Source organism: Musca vetustissima, unplaced genomic scaffold (assembly GCF_032173495.1).
Source record: "Musca vetustissima isolate MV318-11 ecotype Yass unplaced genomic scaffold, APGP_CSIRO_Mvet_v1 utg56751, whole genome shotgun sequence".
In the NCBI taxonomy this organism is placed as follows: Eukaryota; Metazoa; Arthropoda; class Insecta; order Diptera; family Muscidae; genus Musca; species Musca vetustissima.
This window is the reverse complement of record NW_026875332.1, coordinates 59,672-73,999: the sequence shown is the minus strand read 5'-3', so window position 1 is coordinate 73,999 and position 14,328 is coordinate 59,672. Positions and strand designations below refer to the sequence as shown.

The window sequence follows — 14,328 nt, the reverse complement described above, 5'->3', positions numbered from 1 at the left end:
AAATTTTTAACAATATCATAAATAAATAAATACATCTATAAATCCCTCCTAATTTGGATCGTAAATTCAATATAAATCAAAATGTATTTTAAATGTTGTTACAACAAGCCTTTCAGGGTTGGGGCTTTGTAACAAAAAATTAAGATAAGAAATTGATTCAATTTATGTGAATTTCATATAAATAGACAAAGAATAGCGCAAACAAAAACACTCAACGTTTGGTAAACAATGAACATTGCAACAACATTTCTATTTGCAATTTACATTATAGATGCGGTTGCCATAGCATTAGCAGATTCGGTGACATGTGTCTTGAGGGAAATTATTAGAACGGTATGGTATAAAAACTTGAATTAACATGTCTTAAATGGTATACATTACTTTCTTCCGTTTTAGGATGAGCGTATTCGCTTTAATGGTTATCCTTCGGAATCGCATTATGTTACAACTCCCGATGGCTACATTTTGAATCTATTTCGCATTCCATATTCAAATAATTTGAAGAACGAAAACTCATATCGTCCGGCCATATTGTTGCAACATGGGTTGTTAAGTAATTCCGATTGTTGGTTGTCGGGTGGCCCCGATCATGCTTTGGCTTATTTATTGGCCGATGCTGGCTTCGATGTATGGCTGGGAAATGCTCGTGGAAATACCTATTCACGTAATAGTACCACTATTTCCCTTAACAGTCCTAAATTTTGGCATTTCGATTGGCATGAAATTGGAACGATAGATATACCAACGATGATTGATTATATTCTGAAAATAACTGGACAGCGTAAGATTCATTATGCCGGACACTCCCAGGGTACAACGGTGTATTTTGTTATGTTATCGGAACGCAAGGAATACAATAAGAAAATCAAATCGGCCCATATGTTGGCTCCGTGTGCCTTCTTTGAACATGGAACTTCGATGGCTTTTAAGATTTTCCGTCCCTTGGTCGGTACTCCGGGTGGAATTTATAATCAAGTTCTAGCCGATATGGAGTTGATGCCACAAAATCGTCTCGTTAATCGTTTTGGAGATACAGCATGCGGCATTGATGCACTATCGAAAATTTTGTGTAAAAATATCTGGCTGTTGTTTGCCGGTGAAGGTTATCAAAATACCAATTTAACAGCGCTACAAGAATTAGTTGAAACTCATCCCGGTAGTTGTTCGAGTAATCAGGGTATCCACTATATGCAGTTGAGTGGTCATAATGCTGGTCGTTTTTGTCAAATGGATTATGGCGAAAAGAAAAATGAAAAGATCTATGGTCAAGCGACACCGCCCGACTATAAGCTGGATAATATTGTTGCGCCCACCTATTTGTATTCCAGTAATAATGATGGTCTCTGCAATCCCCAAGACGTTGATACTCTAGTTTCGAAAATGAAAAATTTGGCCGGTGATTATCGTGTTCCCGATCTCAGTTTCAATCATTTGGATTTTATTGTCGCCAAGAATATGCGGAGAATGGTCAATGAACCGGTAATTAAGAATATTTTCAAACATGAAGGTTAAACGGTTTAGAATGTGAATTGTGTAATTTATTGTAATAAAATGAAGTGAAATGTGAAAAAAATAAAATACTATTTATATATATTGTACCATCGAGTTTATAAAATTGAATTAGCTAGTTGGTCCCTATCATGATGTAAAAAAACCTTTGCTTTTGTCTCGATCATCTGTAAAAATTTTCCTTATAATATTTAATATGGTTGGCAACATTTCACATCGAATTCATCAGCTGTTCATCATTGTGCCATGGTCCCTATTTAGATTAGGCGAGTTTCAAAAAAATAAAAATATATTTTTTGAAACCGAGTTGCTTTGTATAGATGCATGAAGCCAGTTCAATAGATAACGATAAGCGTTGCTGCAAGTAAACTCGCCTAATCTAAATCAGGACTTGGTTTTGTTCACTGTTTAAGGGAAAAAGCAAAATAGAACTTCAGGTATGACATGTTAAGTTGACATTGTATGAATGTCAATTGACAAAGAGTCAGAGTCAAACTTGATTTTGGACGCCGTTCTCCTCCATTCTTCTACATTAAAAAAGTCAAGTGAACATGCTATGGCTGAAGTTCTTTTATGTGCATTACCCTTTAGCGTTGTTGTTATGCTGGCTGGTTCAGCTGTGTGTTTTAGGTTCATGGCCCCACATTGGGCGCCATTATTGTAACAGTCGATTTTTATAAATTAAATTGATCTGTTCATGCTGGCATTAAGCGCTATATTAAAAGGTATCAAATATAACTCACATGCTATATGTATATGCAATATGACAATAACAAAATATTTGTATTTTTCTTATCTTCCATCTTAACTGATATAGTTAGCCCCTTGAAAACAAACTAAATCACAGTTGATTGTTATATTAGCTGTGTCACTATTAACCGGTGGGGGTACATAACTAAATTTATGACATTTTTTCAATATAAATTGTACGTAAACAATAACTATTTTTAAAATCATTGGACTTGCAGTATAGATAATAGCGGTGACATATTTATTTGCTTATGGAAACAGCTCAAACTTGAATTTGGAGAGTAGGAATAGCATTGCATTAGAGTATGAAAATAATGATTGAAAAATTGCCACAGAAATTATGAACACAGTAAAATGTGTATGTAATCAAATAACAGCTGACTGTCAAACTTATGTCATTTGGGATTTAGTACCTCGATTTACAAATATAGTCGATGTAGAAGTCAAAGACTAAGCATTTGTACTTTTTCTGGAAATACCAATATGTGATAGCCATGACCATTTAGCGCAGTGATGACTCGATTAACTGTCAAAGTGTTAAATTTTTCTTTATAATATTTCACATTGTTGGCAACACTGCACATCGAATTCAAGTAGAAATTACCAACTTTGACAGTTAATCGATACATCAGTTGCACTAAATGGATTACCTTATCATTGTGCCATGGTCGAGACAAAAAAACAGTTTTTTTTTGATACATCACCTTATTTATTGCATCATGGGGATACATAAGAGTCTAAACACAACCAGAGAGTCAGGAGTCGGCATCATACTTTTTCGCACGCGTGAAAACCAAACGAAAGAGTTAGCGACTAGCGGCACAAAATGCCAATTATTTGTTTTCATTTTCTGATAGAATATTATACGTTGTTCAAACCAAATTCAATTTATTATTTAAGTTCCATTCCAGTACGTAAAAGAATCTACTAATTTTACAAGTTTTGCAACTTTTTACTCGAAAACCGTTCCTGAACTCACAAATCTGGTAAAATTTAAGAGAGCGCAAAACAAAATGGCTTTCTCTTTGTAAACTTTTTACTCGAGAAGAAATGGTCGAAAATTTATCCCTTGACGGCAAGTTAATAATGTTTGCTGGTGATATATGTTTACTGTATCCCTATAAGCATGATATTGAATTGAAAGTGAGAATGGAACGTGATGCGGCTTTGATTGTTGAATTTACTCGATTGAATAGATTGCTTATAAACCCAAGCAAAACTAAAATAATTCAATTTCGTCCTTATTTGTCAAGATATGATTCTACTTCGTTTAACATCTATGTTGATGGGGAAGTCATTAATGAGACACTATCTACTAAATACTTAGGAGTAACACTTCAAAGCAATCTATCCTGGGATTTGCATATAGATAATGTTAAAAGTAAGATAGCGCCTGCAATTGGAATCCTATATAAGATGCAAAATAATTTAAACTTAAGAACTAAGCTTTTAATATTTGAATCACTTATTCAATCACATTTAAATTACTTGGCTATTCTATATGTTTACAAGAAGTCTAACAATTCATTAAAATCTTTGCGATGCATGCAAAATAAAGCTTTACAAACTATTTACAATTTGCCCTTGAGATATTCCACAGAGTCATTATATAGGGACTTTGCAGTAAATGTATTACCTATTCATGGACGACATATATATCAAACTCTAGTTTATATTTTCAAAAATATCAAACAAATTGGCCACCATACAATCACTATTCCACAAAACCAAAATAATGTGCACACAAGAAATCAGAGCAACCTGCGAATCGCAAGATGTAGATTGGAAAAAATGTTTCCCTTGCAAGCTTTACTTTGAAAATAAAGGTATTGGAATAGACCAATGGTAGTCCATTTAGCGCAGCTGATGTCTGGATTAACTGTCAAAGTACGTAATTTATACTTGAATTCGATGTGCAATGTTGCCAACCATGTGAAATATTATAAGAAAAAAATTGGCAGATGGTCGAGGCAAAAACAAAGATTTTAGTTTGTTTATTGCGATCAAGGCCTATAAATAAGATCGTCCAGGGAGAACAGCTCGATATACTCTGCTTCTCAAGTTTTCTGTCAAAATCGTAAACAAAAGCCAACATTTTGACATTCGACTTGAGAAAAAAAAACAGCTGACTTTCTCTAGCTGGGTGACCTTATTAATAGATCTTGATTACGATATAGCGGTCAAGAAACTTTCGGAGCAAACTCGACAACGGTCCAAGGACAACTTTAAATACAAAAAAAAAAAGAAAAAGATTTTTGTTTTGATTCATCTCCTTATTATTGCATCATGAATTTATTAGTAAAATTAGGATTCTTTAACTGCATTCACATGAGACTGATTTGGTGAATATATATGCTCAAAAATGTATTGTTATTACATTATTACTATGGTATAATAATAAAAGGTAACAGCAAGTGTTGTTGTACAACAAACGATACAACAACCACATGGGAATTTGTTGTTGTAAGTTCTGCTAGTGTCAACTCTTTTGACAGAAAAATGTAAACAAACAAACAAATTATCATCAAAATATTTTTATTTTGAAAATGAAATATTTTCGAATCCTCAAAATAAAAATTGAAAAAAATGAATGAAAATCTATCAAATTTATATTTCTATCGCTTCCACATCTCTCTTATAATTGAGCCATTGCCATATATATGTGTAACACAAATGCATATGCTGGGAATAGCGAGTTGTTCCTTGAAGAAAGATTTGTTTCCTCCAACGATCCCAGCAGGCAGATTGAGTAAATTGAATACGGGAGGACATTTAATAAAGAACAATTTCGAATTGAATAAGTTCCCAATTTTCCTGTTGGGTGATTTTTAAAAACATAATTTGTCAAATGCATATTGACACTAGTATTACGTTGGAATCAAATCAGATGGGATTTGCTGTTACCTTTTTTAATTGTACCATGCATTATTACTTATGTAAAGTGTTTACTGTATTGTTTATAAATTTCGAACAATATCGTAAATCTATCACTCTAAGTTGGATCGTAAATTTAATATAAATCAAAATGCATTTTAAATGTTGTTACAACAAGCCTTTCAGGGTTGGGGTTTTGTAACAAAAAATTAAGATAAGAAATTGATTCAATTTATGTGAATTTCATATAAATAGACAAAGAATAGCGCAAACAAAAACACTCAAAGTTTGGTAAACAATGAACATTGCAACAACATTTCTATTTGCAATTTACATTATAGATGCGGTTGCCATAGCATTAGCAGATTCGGTGACATGTGTCTTGAGGGAAATTATTAGAACGGTATGGTATAAAAACTTGAATTAACATGTCTTAAATGGTATACATTTCTTTCTTCCGTTTTAGGATGAGCGTATTCGCCTTAATGGTTATCCTTCGGAATCGCATTATGTTACAACTCCCGATGGTTATGTTTTAAACTTGTTTCGCATTCCATATTCAAATAATTTGAAGAACGAAAACTTATACCGTCCTGCCATATTGTTGCAACATGGGTTGTTAAGTAATTCCGATTGTTGGTTGTCGGGTGGCCCCGATCATGCTTTGGCTTATTTATTGGCCGATGCTGGCTTCGATGTATGGCTGGGAAATGCTCGTGGAAATACCTATTCACGTAATAGTACCACTATTTCCCTTAACAGTCCAAAATTTTGGCATTTTGATTGGCATGAAATTGGTACGATAGATATACCAACCATGATTGATTATATTCTGAAAATAACTGGACAGCGTAAGATTCATTATGCCGGACACTCCCAGGGTACAACGGTGTATTTTGTTATGTTATCGGAACGCAAGGAATACAATAAGAAAATCAAATCGGCCCATATGTTGGCTCCGTGTGCCTTCTTTGAACATGGAACTTCGATGGCTTTTAAGGTCGGTACTCCGGGGGGAATTTATAATCAAGTTCTAGCCGATATGGAGTTGATGCCACAAAATCGTCTCGTGAATCGTTTTGGAGATACAGCATGCGGCATTGATGGACCATCGAAAATTTTGTGTAAAAATATCTGGCTGTTGTTTGCCGGTGAAGGTTATCAAAATACCAATTTAACAGCGCTACAAGAATTAGTTGAAACTCATCCCGGTAGTTGTTCGAGTAATCAGGGTATCCACTATATGCAGTTGAGTGGTCATAATGCTGGTCGTTTTTGTCAAATGGATTATGGCGAAAAGAAAAATGAAAAGATCTATGGTCAAGCGACACCGCCCGACTATAAGCTGGATAATATTGTTGCGCCCACCTATTTGTATTCCAGTAATAATGATGGTCTCTGCAATCCCCAAGACGTTGATACTCTAGTTTCGAAAATTAAAAATTTGGCCGGTGATTATCGTGTTCCCGATCTCAGTTTCAATCATTTGGATTTTATTGTCGCCAAGAATATGCGGAGAATGGTCAATGAACCGGTAATTAAGAATATTTTCAAACATGAAGGTTAAACGGTTTTTGAATTTGGTGTAATAAAGTGAAATGAAATGTGAAAAAATTAAAATACTGTTTATATATATTGTACCATCGAGTTTATAAAATTGAGTTAGCTAGTTGGTGCCAATCATGATGCAAAAAAAAACCTTTGCTTTTGTCTCGATCATCTGTAAAAAATGTCCTTATAATATTTAATATGTTTGGCAACATTGCACATCGAATTCAAGTAGAAATTAGGTACTTTGACAGTTAATCAAGACATCAGCTGTCCATCATTGTGCCATGGTCCCTATTTAGATTAGGCGAGTTTCAAAAAAATATATTTTTGACACCGAATTGCTTTGTATAGATGCATGAAGCAAGTTCAAAAGATAACGATAAGCATCCGCAAGTAAACTCGCCTAATCTAAATCAGGACTTGGTTTTTGTTCACTGTTTAAGGGAAAGAAGGAAAAGAGAACTTCAGGTATGACATGTTAAGTTAGCATTGTATGAAATGTCAATTGACAAAGAGTCAGAGTCAAACTTGATTTTGGACGCCGTTCTCCTTTATTCTTTTACATTAATAAAGCTATGGCTGAAGTTCTTTTATGTGCATTCCCCTTTAGCGTCGTTGTTATGCTGGCGCTAGTTCAGCTGTGTGTTTTAGGTTCATGGCCCCACATTGGGCGCCATTATTGTAACAGTCGATTTTTATAAATTAAATTGATCTGTTCATGCTGGCATTAAGCGCTATATTAAAAGGTATCAAATATAACTCACATGCAATATGACAATAACAAAATACATGTATTTTTCTTATCTTCCATCTTAACTGATATAGTTAGCCCCTTGAAAACAAACTAAATCACAGTTGATTGTTATATTAGCTGTGTCACTATTAACCGGTGGGGGTACATAACTAAATTTATGACATTTGTTTAATATAAATTGTACGTAAACAATAACTATTTTTAAAATCATTGGACTTGCAGTATAGATAATAGCGGAGACATATTTATTTTCTTATGGAAACAGCTCAAACCTGACATTTTGTTTATAAATGGAGAGTAGGAATGGCATTGAATTAGAAAAATTAAAATATAGATTGAAAAATTGCCACAGAGAGTACAAGTTACCACGGGCATTTCCTAGCCATACATCGAACCCGGCATCGGCCAACAAATAATCCAAAGCATTGTCCATGTTGCAGCAGAATGGCCGGGCGATAAGAATCTTTGTTTTGCAACTTATTCGAATAGGGTATACGGAATAAGTTCAAAACATAGCCATCGGGAGTTGTGACAAAATGGGATTCCGAGGGATAACCATTATTGCGAATACGTTCGTCCTGAAAGTAAAGCGAAACAAACAAAAAAATAAATGAATAAAATCACAAAAAATTTGGATTAAAAAATTAATTCCTACCGGCTTAACAAGCTCCTTCTTTTCAGTAAAATGTGTATTTAAACAAATAACAGCTGTCTGTTAATGTAATTTTTGTCATTTTAATACTAGTCTAAACAGCTAGGATTTATTACCTCGATTTAGCGCAACTGATGACTCGATTAGCTGCCAAAGTGCGCAATTTCTACTTCAATACGATGTTCAATGTTGCCAGCCATATGAAATATTATAAGGAAAAATTTGACAGATGGTCGAAAACAAAAGTGCAACCGGATTTCGTTAACCCAGTGGGTTTCAATTGCCAATTCCTTTGCATATGTCAAATAAATCCTCATAAAGTAGGTTAACCCGGTAAAAAGTTCTAATGTGTATGCTGTTTTATTCCATTTAACACGATTTGAAATTTTATGTATTTTTTTTTTGTCAAATTTAATTTTTGCGAAGTATGTTCATATCACAAAAAAGTATTTATGAAAGAAAAAAGTCTGAAACCATCGATAGTATCGATACTTTGCGAACACTAGCTAAAAGATTTAAGTGAATTCCCCTTTAGCGCGTACAAACAATTTTTACTGGTCAAAGCAAATGTGAATAGCACTAATTTAGGGGAATTCCCTTTATGTATATGTTCAATGTCTTTTTTACATGGCTTCTTCTGGAACCAATCTAACGTGTAAAAACAGACTTAGGTGTATTTGTTTTCATTTTTTTGATTTTTGACAGAACATTATTATACGTTGTGCAAACCAAATTCAATTTATTATTTAATAAACAGTGATGTCAAGGAACTTGGGGAAAATTATTGGAGCATTATTTCCTCGAAGAATTTTTCTTCCATTTAGTTATTAATTAATTCGTTAAATTCTTTTTAACAGCACTGTCATATGTTTTGATATATATTTCCCATGGTACAATTATAAAAGGTAACAGCAAATCCCAGCTGATTTGATTCCAACGTAATACTAGTGTCAATATGAATTTGACAAATTATGTTTTTAAAAATCACCCAACAGGAAAATTGGGAACGCATACAATTTGAAATTGTTATTTATTAAATGTGTTCCTGTATTCAATTTATTCAATCTGCCTGCTGGGAAAGTTTGAGGAAGCAAATCTTTATTCAAGGAATAACTCGCTATTCCCAGCATTTTCATATGTGTTACACATATATATATGACAATGGCTCAATTATAGGAAAGATGTGGAAGCGATAGAAATATAAATTTGATAGATTTTCATTCATGTTTTTAAATTTTTATTTTGAGGATTCGAAAATATTTCATTTTCAAAATAAAAATAATTTGATGATAATTTGTTTATTTGTTTACATTTTTCTGTCAAATGAGTTGACACTAGTAGAACTTACCAAAACAAATTTCCATGTGGTTGTTGTATCGTTTTTTGTACAACAACACTTGCTGTTACCTTCTATTATTATACCATGTATATTTCCATGTTTATAGCTCTGCTGATTTTTATCTAAAATATGGCAACTCAATTGAGAGCAAGAGAGAAAATTTTAGTATGACGCTGAGCAAAAATTAATAAAATCTATTCTAGCGCCAAGCCGCTAGACGCAAACGTCAGCCGTCGGGATTTCCCGTTGCCAATAAGAAACACACGGTAAACGACCGTCGCTGACTCTAGACTGGCTGGTTGTGTTCAGAGTCTAAACGCAACCAGAGAGTCACGAGTCAGCGTCATACTTTTTCGCCGGCGTGAAAACCAAACGAAAGGGCTAGCGGCACAAAATGTCAATTATTTGTTTTCCTTTTCTGACAGAATATTATACGTTGTGCAAACCAAAATCAATTTGTTATTTAATAAACGATAATGTCAAGGATCTTGGGGAAAATTATTGAAAAAATTATTTTTCTTCCTTTTTATTATTATTTATTCATTATTATTAATTCGTTAAAAAACGTCCACAATCTTTGAAAATATTTTTTTTTGTCTTTTTTTTAACAGCACTGCCATATGTTTTGATATAAATTCTCATTGAAATTTGGTAGCACTGTTGATTTTTACCTAAAATATGGAACTCAATTGAGAGCAAGAGAGAAAATTTGAGTATGACGCTGAGCAAAAATGAATAAAATCTATTCTAGCGTCAAGCCGCGAACGTCAGCCGTCGGGATTTTCCGTTGCCAATAAGAAACACACGGCAAACGACTGTCCAGCAACAGTCGTTTGCTCTAGACTCTGTGGTTGCGTTTTGACTCTAAAGCGTAGCAATTTTGATACTTTTAGGATATGTAATGCATTTTTTGTTGGCACAAAAGCAGTGTTGTATTTGAAATTGTCTTCATTATAGTACGTTTACATTGGGTTTCAATTGTAAATTCCATTGCATATGTGCAAAATAAATCCTTTCCTACTTTAACTCGGTAAAAAGGTCTAAAGTGTATGTCCCTTACACACAAATCGAGATCCTCTTTCCATCTTAACAACATACACACACAACTTCATTTAAATATCATTTATTTGTCGTAATTTATTGGACAGTACACTTTCAATACAAACCGTCTTCATGTTTGAAAATATTTCTCATAACTGGTTCATTGACCATTTCTCGCATATTCTTGGCCACAATAAAGTCCAAATGATTGAAAGTTTGATCGGGCACCCGATAATCACCAGCCAAATTCTTGACCTTTGAAACTAATGTGTCAACATCCTTGGGATTGCAAAGGCCATCATTGGTGCTGGAATACAAATATGTGGGTGCAACAATATTGTCCAAATTATAATCTGGTGGAGTGGGTTGGCCATAGATTTGTTGATTTTTCTTTTCACCATAATCCATTTGACAGAAACGACCAACGTTGTGATCGCTCAGCTGGATGTAATGGATACCCTGATTACTGGAGCAACCAGCTGGATGGGTTTCAATCAATTCTTGCATAGCAGTCAGGTTGGTGTTTTGATAACTATCACCGGCAAATAACAGCCACATATTCTTGCACAAGAATTGCAATGGCGGTTCCAAACCACAAGCCGTGTCAGCGGCGCGATTTACCAAACGATTTTGTGGCATCAATTCCATATCGGCAAAAACTTGATTCCAAATACCACCTGGTGAACCGATCAAAGGACGGAACACTTGGAATACAAATGAAGTGCCGTGTTCAAAGAAGGCGCATGGGGCCAACATATGGGCCGATTTAATTTTCTCATTGTATTCCTTGCGTTCAGACATCATGACAAAGTACACCGTTGTACCTTGAGAGTGGCCGGCATAATGGATTTTAGGTTGGCCGGTCTGTTCAATGATGTAATCGATCATCGCTGGGATATCAATGCTACCGATTTCATGCCAATCGAAATGCCAAAATTTAGGGCTGTTAATGGAAATGAGGTTATTCTGGCGAGAGTACAAGTTACCACGGGCATTTCCTAGCCATACATCGAAACCGGCATCGGCCAACAAATAAGCCAAAGCATTGTCGGGGCCACCAGATAACCAACAATCGGAATTACTGAATAGACCATGCTGCAGCAGAATGGCGGGGCGATAAGAATCCTTGTTTTGCAACTTATTCGAATAGGGTATACGGAATAAGTTCAAAACATAACCATCGGGAGTTGTGACAAAATGGGATTCCGAGGGATAGCCATTATTGCGAATACGTTCGTCCTGAAAGTATAGAGAAAACAAATTTATAAAATCCCAACAATTGTTCATTAACAAATTATATCATACCGTCTTAACAAGCTCCTTCAACATGCAAGTTGGATCAATGGAAGCAGCCGAAGCTACTGCCAAAAGACCAAAGCCAATAACAAGGATACCAGTTATCTTCATTGTTTGCAATTCACAAATCTACTGTTATTGCCCTACCACCAATGGAGACTATTTATATTCGATTTCATATTATAATTGGTAGAAAATGCATACAAAACCAGAAAATGGCAATGATAATGATTTGTCTACTTATCTGCAAGTGGCGTTCAGCTGATATGGAATCAAAATTATTTTTTTTTGGCAAATTTTGTGTTCTGGACTTAAAATCACAAACGATTAGTATAAAATTTATTAATTTTTGGGTAGGTGAGTATCGTCAGACCTCCACCGACAGCTAGCAGATAAATTGGAATATTTATGATGTTTTATTTAAGAATTTAAAGTAAACATTAGCCAAAGAATTTATCGCTTAATATAATGAAATTCTTTAAAGAATTTAGTTTACGTTTACATTGTACTGGCGGATTTAAATTTGCATATTTGCCAAATAAATCGACTCGGTTTCTAATTCAAGATAGAAAATCCAACAGTTTAGACTAGTAATAAAATGATATATGGTCTGTTCAAGTACTTTTTTAATAGTAAATCTAGTGAAAGGGAAACATTCCACAATTGCTCTCAGAGTACAAAATAGTTTGAAAAATTGGGAACGCAAATCTAGTAAATATGACAAAATTAGATGGCAATACTTCAAAATCGAAATAACAGCCAATCAGAAGTAGGCATTCCTGTTTACCATTTTACTCGACCAAATTTCTCGAGTAAAAAGTTTTCAAAGAGAACACCATTTTGTTTTATGCTCTCTTAAACGGCATTAATATTAGAACTTTTTACCGGGTTAAAACTCCTTGTACATTAGAACTTTTTACCGGGTTAACCTACTTCATGAGGATTTATTTGGCGTATATGCAAAGGAATTGACAATTGAAACCCACTGGGTTAACGAAATCCGGTTAAATGTAAATGTACTATAACCTACTCTATGAGGATTTATTTGACAAGTATACAATGAAATTGACAATTGAAACTCACTGGGTTAACGAAATACGGTATAATGTAAACGTGCTATTAAATTTGAGTCAATGTTTTACAAGTTTTGTGGGTTGAAAAACGGTATTCGAGTAAAAAGTTGGAAAACATCTAAAATGAGTAGTTTCTTTTAGGTTCTGGAACGGAACTATAGTCAGTCAGATGATAAATATTTACATAGTCCCAATTTAGATTAGGCGAGTTTACTTGCGGCAAGTCTTTGTTTGTAGGAGAGAGGGGCAAGGGGAATATAAATGAAAAAAAATGATCGTACCGACAATTTTCTGGCAATTCGTTTTGTGTATTTCGTATTTGTTGACATTTTATATATATTTAAATGTGAAAAACAACAAATAAAAAAAATAATAAGGTGATGTATCAAAACAAAAACCTTTGTTTTTGTCTCGACCATCTGTCAAATGTTTCCTTATAATATTTCGCATGGTTGGCAACACTGCACATCGAATTCAAGTAAAATGAACCACTTTGACAGTTAATCAAGACAACAGCTGCGCTAAACGGACTACCTATTTATTGTGTCATGTTTCACATAAAACCAACATAACGTAAATCGACTTATTTTCTAAACGGAGATACAAAATCCTAGCTATTTAGAATAGTATTAAAATGATATAATGTTGACAATCAGCTGTTATTTGTTAATTACACAATAACTCTATTCCAGATTCTATTAGCCTAGCCATGTTTTTTCCTGTGCATACTGGAATACAAACATATATAATTGGTTTGTTCCCGTACTGCTAAAATCTACTAGATTTTACTATTTTCTTCGATATCATAAAGGAATATTCGTTATCGTAGTAAAAAGTAGTAGATTCTTGCACTATGGGAACAGACTAAATTTATAATTTATTTCAATATTCAAAATTAAAAAAAAATTAATAAAACATCATAAATTTTGGTCATTTATCTAAAGACTCACTGTGTGGGGTATAGTTAGACGGCATACCAAAAAAAAAAATGTATTAATAAATTATTTGTGTATTAATCGACTGTGATTTAAGTTCATATGACCGTAAAATGACGTTAATTTAGAACCCATATCAGTAGAACACCTGCAGATAAGTAGACAAACAATTATGATCAGATGTTTCTTGTTTTTATGCATTTTCATTCATAATATGAATTGATTGAATATAAATAGCCTCAACTTGTGGGAGGGCAATATCAGTATATTTGTGTTATACTTACTATGAAGTTACAAGTACCTTGTTATTGGGTTTAGTAATTTTGGGGGTTTGGTTTGCATGCGTCGTCTTCTTCTGTGTTTTTCCCCTTATGTTTTAAACTTATTCCTCTTTTCGAATAAGTTAAGGGGAACACACATACGCTTGGCATTGTTTGAAATGTTAGTTTATAAAGAATGTCAGAGTCAAACTTGATTTTAACATGCCAATCCTGAAGTCCTCTTATGTATTTCTCCTTTTAGGTTTACCGATCTGTTCAATGACAAATAAACTG

The 14,328-nt window shown here is 33.9% G+C and overlaps 3 protein-coding genes across 3 annotated transcripts; 2 read left to right on the top strand and 1 right to left on the bottom strand.

Moving 5' to 3' along the window:
• The first annotated feature begins 228 nt into the window (after positions 1 to 228).
• Positions 229 to 1,512, top strand: LOC133337792 (lipase 3-like). The gene is made up of 2 exons (XM_061545995.1): positions 229 to 333; positions 397 to 1,512. The coding sequence occupies exons 1-2, from the start codon at positions 229 to 231 to the stop codon at positions 1,510 to 1,512; spliced, it is 1,221 nt and encodes a 406-aa protein (XP_061401979.1).
• A 3,919-nt stretch (positions 1,513 to 5,431) lies between these two features.
• On the top strand, positions 5,432 to 6,700 carry LOC133337791 (lipase 3-like). The gene is made up of 2 exons (XM_061545994.1): positions 5,432 to 5,536; positions 5,600 to 6,700. The coding sequence occupies exons 1-2, from the start codon at positions 5,432 to 5,434 to the stop codon at positions 6,698 to 6,700; spliced, it is 1,206 nt and encodes a 401-aa protein (XP_061401978.1).
• A 3,881-nt stretch (positions 6,701 to 10,581) lies between these two features.
• On the bottom strand, positions 10,582 to 11,877 carry LOC133337790 (lipase 3-like). Its single transcript, XM_061545993.1, has 2 exons — positions 11,776 to 11,877; positions 10,582 to 11,709 (listed from the first exon to the last, which is right to left on the bottom strand). Exons 1-2 carry the CDS (start codon positions 11,875 to 11,877, stop codon positions 10,585 to 10,587), a joined length of 1,227 nt encoding a protein of 408 aa, XP_061401977.1. The 3' UTR covers positions 10,582 to 10,584.
• Between the last annotated feature and the right edge of the window lie 2,451 nt (positions 11,878 to 14,328).

Coding starts and splice junctions, on each gene's coding strand:
- LOC133337791 (XM_061545994.1), top strand. CDS start 5,432: ATGAACATTGCAACAACATTTCTATTTGCAATTTACATTATAGATGCG. Junction 5,537..5,599: donor TGAGGGAAATTATTAGAACG/GTATGGTATAAA, acceptor CTTCCGTTTTAG/GATGAGCGTATTCGCCTTAA.
- LOC133337790 (XM_061545993.1), bottom strand. CDS start 11,877: ATGAAGATAACTGGTATCCTTGTTATTGGCTTTGGTCTTTTGGCAGTA. Junction 11,710..11,775: donor TGAAGGAGCTTGTTAAGACG/GTATGATATAAT, acceptor CTATACTTTCAG/GACGAACGTATTCGCAATAA.
- LOC133337792 (XM_061545995.1), top strand. CDS start 229: ATGAACATTGCAACAACATTTCTATTTGCAATTTACATTATAGATGCG. Junction 334..396: donor TGAGGGAAATTATTAGAACG/GTATGGTATAAA, acceptor CTTCCGTTTTAG/GATGAGCGTATTCGCTTTAA.